General features: G+C 37.0%; 1 protein-coding gene and 1 pseudogene across 45 annotated transcripts in view; one reads left to right on the forward strand and one right to left on the reverse strand.

Moving 5' to 3' along the window:
• The window catches only part of Atrx (ATRX, chromatin remodeler), a 146334-nt gene that overhangs the window by 37707 nt on the left and 91877 nt on the right, over window positions 1-16750 (reverse strand). For all 45 annotated transcript variants that reach the window (NM_001105757.2, XM_087599093.1, XM_087599092.1 and 42 more), the window contains 8 exons: window positions 14649-14790; window positions 13758-13867; window positions 12965-13111; window positions 12650-12827; window positions 7158-7295; window positions 5711-5886; window positions 4120-4237; window positions 1015-1145 (listed from right to left, as the gene is read on the reverse strand). In NM_001105757.2, the coding sequence (NP_001099227.2) occupies window positions 1015-1145; window positions 4120-4237; window positions 5711-5886; window positions 7158-7295; window positions 12650-12827; window positions 12965-13111; window positions 13758-13867; window positions 14649-14790 (1140 nt within the window). The remainder of the gene's footprint in view (window positions 1-1014; window positions 1146-4119; window positions 4238-5710; window positions 5887-7157; window positions 7296-12649; window positions 12828-12964; window positions 13112-13757; window positions 13868-14648; window positions 14791-16750) is intronic.
• Window positions 9701-9894, forward strand: LOC147998270 (small ribosomal subunit protein uS14 pseudogene; annotated as a pseudogene).

Raw genomic sequence — 16750 nt, forward strand, 5'->3', positions numbered from 1 at the left:
AGTAAATTTATTGGCTTTGCTAAGTTACTATGACTATATGTGATATTAACATTAGGAGAAACTGAATTAAAATGTGAGGTTGGAGAGATGGCTCAGTGGGTAAGAGCACTGACTGCTCTTCCAGAGGTCCTGAGTGCAATTCCCAGCAACCGCATGGTGGCTCACAACCATCTGTAATGGGATATGATGCTCTCTTTTGGTGTGTGTTCGTACGGCTATACTCATAAAACCATTTTTCTATAACCATAAAATGACATCAAACTAAAGGAATAATTAAGACAAGCTCTCAGCCAAGGCTGACCTCCCAATGTTGGATGCCTCAGCCTTTCCAGTGCTGAGATTACAAATGTGTGTTAACACCCCCAGCTCAGATCATCCTACTTCCACCTGCCCAGTGCTGAGATGATAGATGCATGCCACCTTGCCTGCTTTGTGTGGTCCTGGAGAGCGAACACAGAGTATCACTCATGTCAGACACTAAACCTATTGAGCTGCATTCCTAGCCTAGTTTTTAAATTTTCACATATTTTGAATGTGTGTGCTCAGGTCACTCGGAATCAAAATTAAGGGTCTTGTGCCTATTAGGCAAACATTCAATTAGTAAGACATACACTGTCACCCCTCAAAAAAGGTAAAAGGGCTCAATACAAGAAAATTTAGAACTGGGGATGTAGCTCCCTTGGGTGGAAATCCCAGCACATAAACAAACATTTAATGACCCTATAAGCATAATGAATTCAAGATACAGAAATAAGCAAGGCAATGGTGGTATACACCTCTAATGGCAAACTCAGAAGGCAAAGGGAAGAGGAAGGCCAAAAGCTGGACGTTACCTTGGACTACACAGTAAGTTTCATGCCATCTAGGGATAGAGAGTAAGTACCCATCTCAATGACAACAAAGACATATAAATAAACTAAGAATAAAAGAAGCTGAATTAATGAAATAGAAAGTTGCTTCAAATATAAAGAATATAAAAAGTAACAATTAAACAATTTGAGGTACTTGATTTACCTTATTTTCTTTGCTAATGTAGTCCAGTTGCAAACACCAAGGATGGGTCCAGATTCTGCTTAACATCTGGAAATCTTGGAAGAGCTTTGCACCGGCCTTTCCTCTTCCACCATCAGTGCTATTGCCTACACCTGACCAAAAGAAACAATAGTTGAAGACACAAGGAATCTCCATTTCCACCATGATGATCCTGTATTAGATTTTTCTATGATACACACCCTTTTCAAAGTATGAAAAAGCTTATAAAATCTAATTCCTTACTATTAATATTTTGAAATATATAAAGTAATAAATAAGATTGTAGGAAAAACCTGCTTTACAAAAATGATTGCAATATTAAAAACCAAATATGTGGTAAAAGAAATATGACTTGTTTCTTCTGCCAGAACTTCATATAGTCTAAGTTGCCTTCAAGACCTGACACTCCGGCTTCCACCAGCACATGCTGAGAAGACAAGTGTGTACTACCACACTCAGCATACGCACTTTTGAAAATGATGGATTACACAATAACATATGGCAAGTATACTTGAAGATCTCAATAACATATATAAAGTATTTTCTGATTTTACTCACAACACAGTCATAATTATTAATACAACTATAATCTGTTGCCTATTCCATACTGGGAAGGAAACTGTCATTTTAATTAAAGGATACAAAACTAGATATTTTTTTCTTAGATTTTTGAAATATCCTAAATTGTATTCATGGCCCCTCATCTATTACAGACAAATAAAGCCTGGCTCCATACAGACAGACTTTGTTGCAATTCTTTCCAAGTATGAGGACTCATAAAGAGTCTTTCAAAAATTATGCTTTGGATGTACAAAGTGAGTGTGAAGGAAGTGGAAGAGAATATGAGAGACCCAGATAAATAATGATCTTTCTGCTACAGAAGTAAAATAAAAAGACCTAAAATCCACAGAAATATAGAATTTCTGCCAAGAGCAGGGGGTGGAGAAAACGAAGAGATGGAGGGCAACAGATACAAACTTTCAGTCATGTAATGAACATTAAAGTATTATAGTTAAAAATATAGTGCATATTGTAAAACGCTGAGTGCATTTTAAGTACTTTTACCTATACAAAACATACAAGAAAAGGACAGGTACACTTGGTCGGCTATATTAATTATCCTGCTATATAGCTATATACATCAAAACCTATTACATATGTTAAATACATACAATAAAAAGAAAATATTTTGTGTCATTTTATTCTTTAAGCTTAATGAGGCTTGTCTTATTCTCTAACTTTGTGTGTGTGTGTGTGTGTGTGTGTATGTGTGTGTGTATTTTAGACAATGTTATACATGCACTTAAGTATGTGTTCTATAGCTGGTGGACAGTGTTCCATAAGGGTATCTAATTTATACTGGTCTGAGTTCTATCAGACCTTCAAAAAAGAGCTAATATCAATATTCCTCAAACTATTCCACAAAATAGAAACAGAAAAACACTACCTAATTCATTCTATGAAGCCACAATCACTCTTATATATAAATCACACAAAGACTCAACAAGGAACTTCAAACCAATGTCCTTCATGAATATCGATCCAAAAATACTCAATAGAATTCTTCCAAACTGAAACCTCAAACACATAAAAACCATCATTCAGCACAATCAAGTAGGCTTCATTCCAGGAATGCAAGGATGGTTAAATATATGAAAATTCATCAACATAACATACTCTATAGACTAAATGAAGTAAAAAGGCCACATGATCATTTCATTTAGATGCTGAAAAAGCCATTTACAAAACACAATACCCCTTCATGTTAAATCCTGGAGAGATCAGAAATTCATGGCATATACCTAAAGATAAAAAGCAATATATAGCAAACTAACAGCCAACATGAAATTAAATGTAGAGAAACTTAAAGTAATCCCACTAAAATCCAGGGTAAGACAAGGTTGCCCATTCTCTGTTTACTCAATATAGTCCTCAAAGTTCTAATTAGAGAAATTAGATAACAAAAGGAGATCAAGGGGATATAAATTGTTAAGGAAGAAGTCAAGGTATCGCTGTTTGCAGATGATCTGATAGTGTACATAAGTGACCCCTTATTTAATATATTTAATGTATATGAGTACAGTATAGCTGTCTTCAGACACCAGAAGAGGGCATCAGATCCCATTACAGATGGTTGTGAGTCACCATGTAGTTGCTAGAAATTGAATTCATGACCTCTGGAAGAGCAGTCAGTGCTCTTAGCCACTGAGCAATCTCTCCTGCCCTCCCCTTGTATTCTACCTTTAAATTTTGTGAACTTGATTTAATCTATATACCTTTCAAAATCTATGTAGCTGAATATTTTTAAAACTGTCCTGGAATTTTATTCTCCCTCTATTGCATATGCTTCAGAAATACTACTTTGTTTCTTTTGTTCAAGGCAGGGTTGCTCTGTATAGGCCTGGAGGTCCTGGAACTTACTGTGTAGACTAGCCAGGCCTTGAATTCAAAGAACCACCTGCGTCTGCTGGAACAGCCAGCATAAACTAGTTCTTTTCCATTGTTTAAAAACACTTCATTTATTTTAACACACACTGGTGTTCTGCCTGCATATGTGTCTGTGAGGGTGACAGATTCCCTGTAACTGGAATTACAGTTTCGAGTTGCCATCTGGGTGCTGGGAATTGGACCTGGATCCTCTGAAAGAATGGCCAGTACTTTTAACCAACTGAAACCACCACCTCCATAAATTACTCTTAACAAATTAAAGCCTTATTTACATATAATACAGAGATTTCTGGGGATTTTCTTGTGTTGTTTGGAGGGGGGGGTGCTGAAAGTCAAGCTAGGCCCCATATACAAAAGGTAAGAGCACTTCTACTAAACATGATTTCATTAGCCAGGGTTACACAGAGAAACCCTGTCTAAAAAAACAAAGCAAGCAAACAAAAACCATTACTGCTTTAAGTTTGCCCCTTCAGTTTAGCATTGACAGTGATTTTAATCATAAACATTGCAATTTTAAGCATATTTTGTTCAAATAGAAAACTAAACGAAAGCAAAATACATGAAAAACTACTAAGACCATATCCTCAGAAAAAGAACACACTCATAGAGAAGATGAAAACAACTGAATGTATTTGTTACCTGTTAAATGGTCCAAGTAGTATTGATAGAGCTTGCACTGAATAGCAGTCATCCTAACAGCTAACACGTATTCATGTTTTGGAGGCAAGAACTTGGTTAATGCTGTGTAATCTTTCCTCTGCAATTAACAAGACAAAAATGCAAATCAGTGATCCAAATATGTAACCAGAATGAACTGCTTGAATAACTCTGAGTTGAAAGACACATAGTCAATATTTTTTAAGGATAGTTTCCCTCTCAATTCATAACAGAGACCACATACTATTATACTTAATATATTTCATATGACTACGTGTTATGGTACATAGGTAAAAAAGATATTGCAACATGGCATCAGGTTTTAAATTCAAGTGGTCATATGATCACTTAACAAAATCCAAGTTTTCAAGATGGTCTTCTCTGTATTTAAAAAAAAAGTAGAAAAAAATTGGTGATGCCCCAGAGTCATGTGAAGACCACTAAAAGTATAGGCAAGCATAGGAATCAAAGTGTCACGTAGCCAAGTGTTGAAGTACATGCTTACGACTCTAACACTTGAGAGGGCTGAGGCAGGAGCATCTAGGGTTCCAGGCAAGCCTAGGCTACATAAAAATAAAAACCATCTCGAAGGAGAAAAAAAGGAATACCCCCCCCCCACACACACACACAAAAATCAAAATTCTAATGCAATCTGAGTTGTATGCCAAAACATAATTTCTGAAGTAATATTTGTACCCTCTGAGAAAATAAGATATGTATAAAACACTAATGAAACAATTTTCTTAGACGGACAGAAAAAACCCCACAAATACTAATAATTATTAAATATAAATAACTACTTAAACAGAAAAACCAACTTACTGCTTGGGTGGTAATAGTAATACAGAAGAGAAGTGCTTAATAGTACATACAGCCAAAATGATCAAACACAATTATCTGCTATGATAGCACTATAGTCATACTCAAAAACAGCATTGTTGTTCCTGTAGAAGATTTTTGTAGCTACCTTTACCTTCTAGTGTTGTAAGAGAGAATGTAGGTCTTGAAATCTCAGAATTGATAGCTCCATCTTTACATACTTACCTAAAATCTGTACATTTAGATTCAGACAGTCTGATTTTACATAACATTACTAACCTGTTCACTATAGAACTGGTGTATGCATGAGTGCATGACTTGTATCTATGAAAGGAGGTGTGAATGAATATATGAACAATGTGTCTGTCACAGTACCCATGTAGAGCCCAGAGAATGACTTTGGTGGAGCAACTTTTTCTCTTTCCAACTTTACATGGATTCCAGAAATTAACCTTGGGTTGCCAGACTTGTGTGGCAAGGACCTTTAACCACTAAGCCATCTTGCCAACCCCCAACAATTACGTTAAAAATAGTTCCTCTCTTAGGTCATACTAGTCTCAACTACAACTATTCAAACAGTGAGGTCTAAATACCATGTCAAGTATACATAAGTATGTCTTAATCATAACAGCTATAATGCAAAGAGTTATAATTACTAAATTACAAAAAGAAAATGAGACAAAGTAGCTCAAGCCTAAAGTCAAAAATTGATGTGGGACTCCATTATGTCGGTTTCTGTGGAGCATCTCTGTACCTGAACACATCCGGCTAACATCTCATAGAGAATATGAGCACGTTTTTTCATCACTCTCACATCTACCATGGTAGAGTCTGCACACTGTCCGTTTTGGATTGGATTTATAAATCTATTCCTGAATTCCTTGATGGATCCAAGCAAATTCTCCTTGATAAAGTTAACCATGCAATGATCTAAGAGACAAGATATTAATTCATTAATAATATTAATGATAGAAAGACCCAGAAAAATTCTCTAAAATATTCCTACTGCCAAATACTCATCTCATAGAAAGTATTATCAGGAAGGGAATTGGGAGGCAGTAAAAGGGGCAAGGGGGAAAGCTATGCTTAGGATAAAATCTGGTTGCAAATCTGATCTAGAACTAGCTAAACCATCTAAGAAACTGAAAAAGATCATCCGTCACCCTCCTAAACCTATTTTGTTACAAAGCAGTTGATTCTAAACTACTATTTATAACCTGTAAAGCATAAAGCAAGTATACGTAACTGTATTGTGTACATAAGTGCAATGATGATTTTATGGTCAGTGAGAGTGCCTTGTAAAGAAAAAATTAAGTACCACATGAAAGTAAGACAAATGGAGGACAAGCTATTATGGCGAAGCTATACAGCTAATTCAGTTCTTAATTCAGCTGCTCAAGTCTCTTAAGGCGCCATCAACTGTCCTATAAGAAGCACACTCAATGGAAAATAGCATTCTGTAAAAGAATAGAAGAGAAATAGAAAAAAAAACGAATAAAAAGCCAAACACACTAGAGAATGTGCAACTCTATAATCCCAATTGCAATTTGCTAAATAAGCCCCTGTGCGTCACGTGACAATGAGGGATCATCACAAGGCACTTCTCTATGCATTTCACTTTCGCTTCTGTCTGAGCAGATGCTATTCTGGGAAAGAGTTGCTGGAAGTTTTTGTTCTCATCTCCACTTTCCAAAATGTTCACAACAGGCATTTCTTTTTTATTTTGATTTTTACAGGGAGAGACAAAGTCTCACTATGTATTACTGGCTATTCTTGAACTTACAGAGATCCACCTGCCTCTGCGTCCTGGGATTAGAGGTATACACTATCAAAGCTGGAGTGTTTGTGTCCTTACTGGTACTTCCTCCAAACTGGATATATACCACTATCAGACCTCTTTAATAAGCACATACACATTTTGTATATTTTGAAGTAATTTACTAAAGTATTCTCATACTTTTTAAGGATTTCTCTTCCTTTAGTTATATCTAAACAATGACAATGTCACATATCTTCACAGTGGCTTGCTACTCAGATTTACAAAGCATTTCACTTGAAAAACAACTTGTTCTTTTACAGAAGAATCAACTATACATTATGGTCACAGACTACAACAAAAAGAAGAAAACGAAATGGTCAAATTTACAAAAATATGAGTCAATGGCAGCATTCTACAGCAGAATGACATAATATTAACTCACACTCAATTAGGTTATTTTGAAGTGGTGTTCCTGTTAAAATGATCCTCCTCCTCGATTTTATAGAGTTCATAGCTTTTGAAACAGCAGATGCTTCATTTTTTAGAATATGGCCTTCATCACAGACAACAAAATCAGGGCCTATAAAATTATATATAAAAACAACACTTAATTAAAATGAAAATAAAAGAAACGATAAAGCTAGAAAGGTTGCACATGAAAGTATATATAGTTCATCATTTTATACCTGTGATCTAGAAAGTAAAGCAATATCATTGGGAGCATATTCATATTCTATGTACCATTGTGCATGACTGAAATGGCACTAGTTAATATTAATAAAGTCCTCGTAAACTAATATTAAAGTACTACTAAAGATCGCCAAACGCTGTGAAGAATATAGCTTAAAGATTTTACCAAACCAGTCAAGCATGGTGGCACAAACCCTCAATTCTAGCACTTAGGAGACAGAGGCAGACTTTTTCCACAGGGTTACAGGAGAGCCAAGGCTAGAAAGAGAAAGCCTGTATGGAGACAGAGGGGGAGAAATAGAATACCAGTAAAGATTATCTTCAACAGATTTGGATATTTCATAAAGAAAATACCTTTTAAGGGATTAAACTTTTAGAACTAAGACATATTAAAATGATTACAGAATAGCATAACAAATAGAAGGAAAATATATTTTAAAATAATCCTGTGGCATTAGATTATATTAAAATTATTGCCTAAGACACAAAAGAGTTTAAATAAACATGAAAACAAAAATATCAAGTGCTATAAGACACAATATAGGAGCTGAATGAAGACATGGCTCAGTGATTATAAGAAGGTGCTGCGAGGCTGGGGATTTAGCTCAGTGGTAGAGCACTTACCTAGGAAGCGCCAGGCCCTGGGTTCGGTCCCCAGCTCCGGAAAAAAAAAGAACAAAAAAAAAAAAAAAAAAAAAAGGTGCTGCTCGTCGATAGGATCTAGGTTCCACCTCGAGCAGAAGAGGAACTAGAATCTCATATATACTAAGGCTGGCTTGGTTTCCACTAAATTCAGGAGAATGACGTGCTTACTGCTCCTCCTGCCTCCCTGTCCCAAGCCTTCGGATTGTAGATATGTGCCATGGAACCCCAGTGTTAAGGTTTGTACTTTTAGACAATATCCTGCTGAGTATCCCCAGCCTACAAAAATTAAATTTCTAAGTTTGAAATACACTTACTCCTGAATGCATGACTTTCACATAATCATCAAGTCAGAAAGAAAATGGATCCAACAAAGGCCATTATAAGTCTATAGCTACTGACACTATGAAAATCACTTGCATATAAAAACCTCAAATTGGCTAGAAGGCATATACACTACTATTTCACTATTAAAATGCTATGTCCATGCAGGCACACTTGGGGGTGTGGGTGTGGCAATATTGAGATTGATGGGTTAGTATAAAGACTCCAGGTTTTCCTGTGTCTTTTGATGGAATCATTAAAAGTGAAAGACGCAGGCAGTATTACTAAAATACAACAATGCTTTGAATATTGTTCATACATATAAATGCAGATTTTGTCTTCTAAACCTAAAAAAAAAACCTTAAAAGTATTCTTCTAAAATCACCTTCTAAAAATCATTAAAATAAGAAAACCTCCGCCAGACTAATTTAAGTGAATAGGAAAACACTTTTTAAAGACAACTAAGGCCCAAACAAATGTATCACTCTACAACGTTTCCTTTCCAAAATGTTACAGTGCCACCTATTGGTATTATTTTGAAAAATCACAGCCAGGGCTAGAGATGCAGCTAAGTGGTAACCCTACCAGCCCTGAGGTTTAATCCTCACCATCAAAAGCACTACTTAAACGACTGTAGTCACTGTTTGCCACTAGTAGAAATGATTAAGTACCAATACGAAGCCAGAGGAGGAGCTGAGATCAGTATACATTACTAACAATTCCAGTCAATCTAAATAGTCATCGTACTAAAATCTTCCCAATTTTCCAGATTCTAACCTGACAAGCTGTTTCTCCTACTTTAAAACCTCCTGTCTAGGACTATGATGCCTCAAGTCTGCTTGTCTGGCCCTGACATAAAGCTTTTATCCTAGGCTTGAGTTAGGATATTTCTTCTATATTATACAAACCCAACTTTCCAAATATTCACCTGTCATATACATCTTTAGTGCAGCCAATTTATGTCACACCATAAAAGTCACTTGAGGAAAAAAGAAACTATTATTTCACTTATTGATGGAAATTCAGAACATATTGATGTAAAGGGAATTTACATATATAAGATATTAATATCACTAAATCTTAGATTTTATGCTTTAATACATTGTTCTTGATGTGTGTGTGTGTGTGTGTGTGTGTGTGTGTGTGTGTGTGTGTGTGTGTGTTATATACATGACATTATAAGATACTCATTGCATTACAAAAACTTTGAAAACTCAAACCATCTCTAATCGTCAGAAAAGGTAACAGGGATGAGGGTAGGATCAAGCATTCAAGGCCAGCCTAGGCAACATAGAAAAACCCTGTCATAAAGAAAATACAGAGCTCATTCCTTTTTCCTCCTTGGGTGTCTGAAGGCAAGATGGGTCACCAGCAGCTCTACTGGAGTCACCTGCGAAGTTCGACCAGGGTTCTCGCTCTTGCCGTGTCTGCTCTAACGGCCATGGTCTGACCCATAAATACGGGCTGAACATGTGCAGACAGTGCTTCCGTCAGTACGGGAAGGCTTTATGAAGTTGGACTAAGCGACCTGAATGGATGATTCAACTGTCTACCCAGTAAAACCGACTGCCTACTCAGTGATACCAATCATGCTAGTCTTTGTGCACACAGAATAAAAAAAGTGAAGGCTAAAAACAAAACAAAACAAACAAACAAACAAAAAAAACAATGTAACAAAATAATGGAAAAAGCAAAGTACTGTTGAAGTCATCCTGAAGATAATTTTGGTATGTAATTTATAAAATAAATGAACGCGAAGACTGAACAGATATCTGGAAGGCTAAGAGCACATGCTGCTCTCACAAAGGACCTAGGTACAATTTCTAGACCGTCAATGGCAGGTCATAACTATCTGTAACTTCACTTACGGGACATCTAATTCCCCCTTCAGGCCTCTTCAGGCACTAGGCACACACATGGTACACAGATATACATGCATACAAAACACTTATTTAAAACTTTTTTAAAAAAATAACTTAAAATTAAACTAAAGTACATTTTAAAAATACGGTCAGCATCTTATCAGATAAAACTAAATCTAGAATTTTTATTAAAGATTCACCATAATTTAGTTTTAGCATACATCAAAAACAAAAACAAGCAAACAAACTAACCAAAACACCTACATTCTGCCTGGCGATATGGCTCAGTGGTTAAGAGCACTGACTGCTCTTCCTGAGGTCCTGAGTTCAAATCCCAGCAACTACATGGTGGCTCACAACCATCTGTAATGGGATCTGATGCCCTCTTCTGGTGTGTCTGAAGACAGCTTCAGTGTACTTATATATAATAAATATTTTTTTTTTTTAAAAAAAAAGACATTCATGGCTTTGGGGATTTAGCTCAGTGGTGGCAAGCGCAGGGCCCTGGGTTCAGTCCCCGGCTCCGAAAAAAAAAGACATTCATTTCAGATGAAGTTGGACAGTACACAAGTAGCCTGGGTGGACTGGTGCCGGGAAAGCTAAATAATGATGTATTTAACTGCATAGAACCGAAGGTATTTATATGGCTAAGTAGTTCTTCCCTGCTTCCATGTCACCACGAACTCTGGCTGTCCTTTGAATTCCTACTAGCTTCTCATAGGAACTTTTTTTTTTTAATTTTGGTTTTATGGTGACCTGTCTCTTGTCCTCCAATCTCTGTCACATAATACTAAGTCTTGTTTGTGAATGTTTTGGGTGCCTCCTCTGAGATCTGCCTTCTTATCTAACGGTGAGGCAGCATTTTTGATGAAATTCCCTGATGAAGTGGCAGTAAAGGTGGAGTGTGCTCATGAGTTAAATGAATTAATTACTAAATTGTTAGCCAAGATGCACCAGTAGGCGTCAAAGACAATGCTAAAGAACATCAAAAATGAATGGACAAAGGAGAGAAGGCAGAAACATACTGGAATACCATGCTGGCCTCCAGTTTCCAACGGTATTCGGACTACTCTGCATGCTATTTTATAAAATAAAAGGAGTCAGAGAGCTGATTCAGCATGTCAAAGTGCTCATGCCCTACTGCAAATCCTGAGCTCAATGAACTCAATGTCAGCCCAATGCTGGAAGAAAATGTCAAAACGTGTGCTCTGGTCTCTATTCATTCTCATTCTCATTCTCATTCTCATTCTCATTCTCTCTCTCTCTCTCTCTCTCTCTCTCTCTCTCTCTCATTCATTCATTCATTCATCCACTCATTTCTACTCATTCCCCCACACTCCCACACTCACTCTCTTTAAATAATAATAAGAAATCTAAAAATAAAATAAATAATGGAATCTTAAACTGATTGTGGAATGCACTCTCCCTGCATCATGGATTCCAGACACTAAACTCAAATCATAAGGCGCACAGAGTAACAGCTTTCACTCACTAATCCACTAATCCATTTTGGTACACACCCCCTTCAGGTTTGAGATATGCATGGCCTTCGTGCCTCCACTTCAGGAGTGACAAGATTACAGAAATGACTCCAAAATGACTCACCATGTCCAGCGTGTAAATCTTCTGTAAAGACTAAGTAAGGGCTGGGATGTAGCGAGCACGCATGAGGCTTGGGTTCACTCTGTAGCACCACAGCCCCACGTGAATGAGATGTCACGGTGTACGCCTCTACTTCCACCACTCAGGAAGTGGAGGCAGGAGAATGAGAAGGCTAATGTGATCCACTGCCAGCTTCTGACACAGAAGACTGGGTCTAATAGGAAGGCCGGAAAATACAGGCACATATCACCATGCCTAGTTTTTAAAACTATTGTTTGAAATTATTTCCCACAAATCCTGTAGGGAAAAAATCTGCTGAAATGACTGATACCATTGGTCCTAGTTTAAAATTCCCTAATAATACACCAACACATAGATCCCTACACATACATCCCTAAACACTGAACCTCTGAACAGTTAGCAGCATTAAGGATAGTTTTATGGGGTTGGGGATTTAGCTCAGTGGTAGAGCGCTTGCCTAGGAAGCACAAGGCCCTGGGTTCGGTCCCCAGCTCCAAAAAAAAAAAAGAAAAAAGAAAAAAAAGGGATAGTTTTATATTAAATAGTCAGTATTAATAATAAAAATAAAATCTCAAGGACAAAGGAAACTAGCACCAGCTACTTAAGTGTTCAATTATATGTAATGTTTTTGTCTGTTTAACGCAGGCTTTCTTTGTGTAGCTCTAGCTGTCTAGAAACTTGTTCTGTAGACAAGGCTGGCATCAAATTCAGAAACTTGCCCACCTCTGTTTCCACAGTGCTGGGATTAAAGGTGTGTGCCAGCATGCCTGGCTCACAACAGGCACCAACTTACCTGGATCAACCAAAGCTTTGTTAAATATTTCCTTCAGTTTCCGACTCTTCACGTTCCTTCCTTGAGCAAGATTTCGGTACATTTCATACCCTATGATCATGACACCGCCGTCTTCTTGCCATCTCTGGAGCATGTAACTTCTCTCCTGAGGACGCTTCACAGTTGCCAACTCAGAAACCTTGAAAAATGAAAATGCTTAACAGCGGCTAGGAAAATGAACTGAGTTCTAAATATTCCCATAAAAGATGCAGTAATAATTAAGGCTCTTATGCATCTCATGCTATGGTTTCAATAGGAAACAGTACAAAATGTTACCTCAAGCTTTTCAGCATCATTTAATCCCTCCTGCCACTTCTCAAATTCATTCATCCAATTCAAAGCAGTGTTAAGAGGACAAACCACTAAAGCTGTACTGAAATCCAATTTGTCACACAAAAGAACTGTGTGAAGAAAACTCACCACCTATAAGTAAATAAAGTTACATTTTCATTCATGTAGCCACAAAAACATATTTTAAAAAGCAAGCAATCATGACTTAACAGTTTTACTTTAAACAAGCCAGCCAACTGAAGATCATAATTTCCAACACACAGAATATACAAGTAAAAAAAATATAATATTGACCCAATCCAAGAAATGAAGCAGTTTTAATAGTAGAAAAGACTTTGCATTCCTATTACCAGCACGGACTGTTAAAGTTGGAGACTTAGGTAAATGCAAATATCCTGGAAGGGGTGGGTAGCTGCACGTGCAGCCACACTGCTTCAACTATAGCAGCAGCCTTGCGCGGTGCTACCAGGACTGTTTATGGGGCATTTTTCCTTTCACTTGAGATTATAATACATGTGTATCATTTCCTCCTCTTTTGCCCATTAAGAGTGTGTGTGTGTGTGTGTGTGTGTGTACACAATCAACACCTCTTTAAAGATGCTGGTCCTCTCAGTCCTCCCCTTTAAACACAGTATCAGGAAGTACTTTTATAAAAATTCGTTCTCCAAAACAATCATCAACACTTGAGAAGGAATCTTGTCACTCTTCTTTACTGCAAAATCTCCACAATCTACCTAAAACCAGGCAGAACACAATAGATGCTTCCTGTGGCTCTTACCTGCAGGGTCTTGCCAAGGCCCATGCAATGGGCAAGAATACATCCTGAACCTGGAGACTTCTTTGTCTTCTTCACAGACTCACAGCAGCAATCCCACATAAACTGAACACCTAAGAATGAGAAACCAAAACTTCTGAGAAACAGCAGAGCTTTTTTCTTTCTTTTTGAAAGATTTATAGTAAATACTCTGAGCCCCTGAGCCATCTCTCCCGCACCCAAGAAACAGCATTCAAAAAACACTTGGAGCTAAAGAAATTCTTAAATCCAATTAGCATTATTTGTTCTCCTTTAATAAATCAGAAACAAAAGACAAGCAGACAAGGGTGTTTGCTCAGTTATCCTAAACTATCACATTACATTTCCCTATAGCATAGGATGGCTGCCGGAGAAGGATTGATAATCCAAGAAGCAGGAACTGTTTGAGGTTCCTTATGGACCACTTCCTACACACATTTAAAACTCCCTCAGTAAGTAGTTCTATACTAATACAACAGAGCGTAAGCAATTGAACAGCTCTGTAATCCTAATGTAGGAAAACCAATTAAACACTTACTTGAAAATGTTGAAATGTCATTTCCCATAGAAAGCTTTTGGTTAAGTGTGCTTACACCTCAGTGTCTAGCCAAGCACTCACTATGCAGCAGAGCTCCATTTGCTGTAAGATCCCCACTTGGAAGTAGTATCTCTTGCCTACTTAACACACTATGCTTGCAGATGGCCAGACTCCTCCTTCCTTACTTCCTTGTGGGATAAGTAACAGCTGCAATCATATTATTTTTGCTCAACAATGTATCTCTAGTGATTGGCAAAATGCTAGGCTTTGAAAACGAAGAAAAGAAAATATAGGTAAAATTTAGCTCAAAGTGATGAAATCATGTAATAGCTTCTTACCATCCACTTGATGGGGTTTCAATTTTATAACCATGTTTCTATGAACCTGCACTAATGGTTCTTTGGTTTCTTCATCTTCATCTAAAACCAGCTTGGTTGTTATTGGACATTTAGTAGGCGAAGCATCCTCAATTTCTATCACCTACCAAAAAAAAGTTATCATTGATGGTTAAGCTCATAGATTTCTTTCAAGCAATGGTGGTATATAAATCTTAAGATAGATTTTCCAAAACAAAGACTCCACTATTCCTACAGAACACATCCAATATGACAAAGTCCAGATTTATGTTTTCCAGATGCAAAACCCTATGTAGAGTTGAAATCACTATAGTAATGGCAGAAATTCCCTCTGACCCAGGATATTACTAATGCAGTTATATTAGGAAGAATGTTGAGTAAATTGTTCTCTCAGTCAGTACAGTACCTGCTGTACAAGCATGTGGACCTGAGTCCATTACCCAGAATGCATGAAGGTGGGGAGGTAAGGAGAGGGGAGGCCAGAAAGTGGGAGGGAAGAAAAGGAGGAAAAAGGCAACAGTAGATTCCTGTAACTCAGTGGCTAACCTGCATAGCCCACCTGACAAGCTCCAAGTCACTGAGAGTCACTGTCTCACAAGTAAGATTGATGGTTTCTGAGGAATGACACTAAAGGCTGAATTCTAGTCTCTATACACACATACAAATATATACCCAATAAATAAATAAACAAACAAACATACACAAGCACAAGTATGATTATACACTTAGTTGTTGTTTTAACTCTGACAATTTATAGATGAGAACAAAGGAACAGATTTAGACCTAGAAAAGTGCTTCCATATATAGCCCATGATATTAAGCAAAACTAATATACTGTTTTAACAAAAGAAGTATTTGAGTGAATAGTTTTATTGTTTGATAAAAAAAAAACAAAACAAATACTCTTGATTTCAAAATTGTAAGGACAGGATGTGGTTTGGTAATAGAGAACTTGCCTTACATGTGACAGTCAAATGGGTTCAAGTCTCTAACATAGAAAATAAAAAAAATTTTTTTCGGAGCTGGGGACCGAACTCAGGTCTTGCGCTTGCTAGGCAAGCACTCTACCACTGAGCTAAATAAATCCCCAACCCCCAAAAACAAAAATTTATAAGTGCCATACATGGTCACACAAGCTGATATTCTCACTACCTGGGAGGTAAAGACAGGAGAATCAGGGGTTCCAGGATAGACTAAACTATGTATTGAGTTCATGGCCAAGTTGTGCTACACGAGACTGTGTCTCTAAAAACAGAAAAACAAAAACTCTTGACGTGATAATCTATTTCTTCTCCAATCCAAAATGATTCTGAAGCAAAATGAGAAACTATGCAATTTCATGAATAAAAGGTGATCAGGGTCTCTTTAAAAAGGGTAATTTATATTATAAGTAAGGCTACTATGAACATAGTGGAGCAAGTTAGGGGGATGTTAGCCTGGAAACCGGGAAAGGGAATAACATTTGAAATGTAAATAAGAAATACCCAATTTAATAAAGATGTGGAAAATATATATATATATATATATACATATATATATATATGATGCACATATGTAAATATATTCACAAGATTTATTCAAGAAGCTGAAGTTCTAGTTCTATACTTGAAAATATGAGAAGTACTGTAGAAAATAAAGGACCATCCATTATAGATTTAGCACACAAAAAGAACATTAGCTATTTTGTCATAGCATAGATGATATAAGATATACTACAGGGGAAAAAAAGCTACTAGAAAAAGGAGAAATTTCGTAAATGTCTTGGCCTGTTTACATGATATGGTGAGCAGAATATTAAAATGGCATCAAGATTCAAGGATTCTTGCCTTTTGTTATAAACATCCTGTATAATCTGTCTTCCTTGAGTCTACGCTGAGACATAATACATATACATACGCACGCACGCACACACACACACACACACACACACACACACACACACACACACACACACACGCCATGTTCCTGTTCCCAGATTTGAATAATCATTTGACTCAGACTTAATCAAAACATACTCTTCTAAGTGGGGTCTTGACGTATTCAAAGTTAGCCATTTAAGAGACTGCAATGCTCTCCTATGGGCA

This window comes from Rattus norvegicus, chromosome X (assembly GCF_021556685.1).
Source record: "Rattus norvegicus strain SHRSP/BbbUtx chromosome X, alternate assembly SHRSP_T2T, whole genome shotgun sequence".
NCBI classification, from domain to species: Eukaryota; Metazoa; Chordata; class Mammalia; order Rodentia; family Muridae; genus Rattus; species Rattus norvegicus.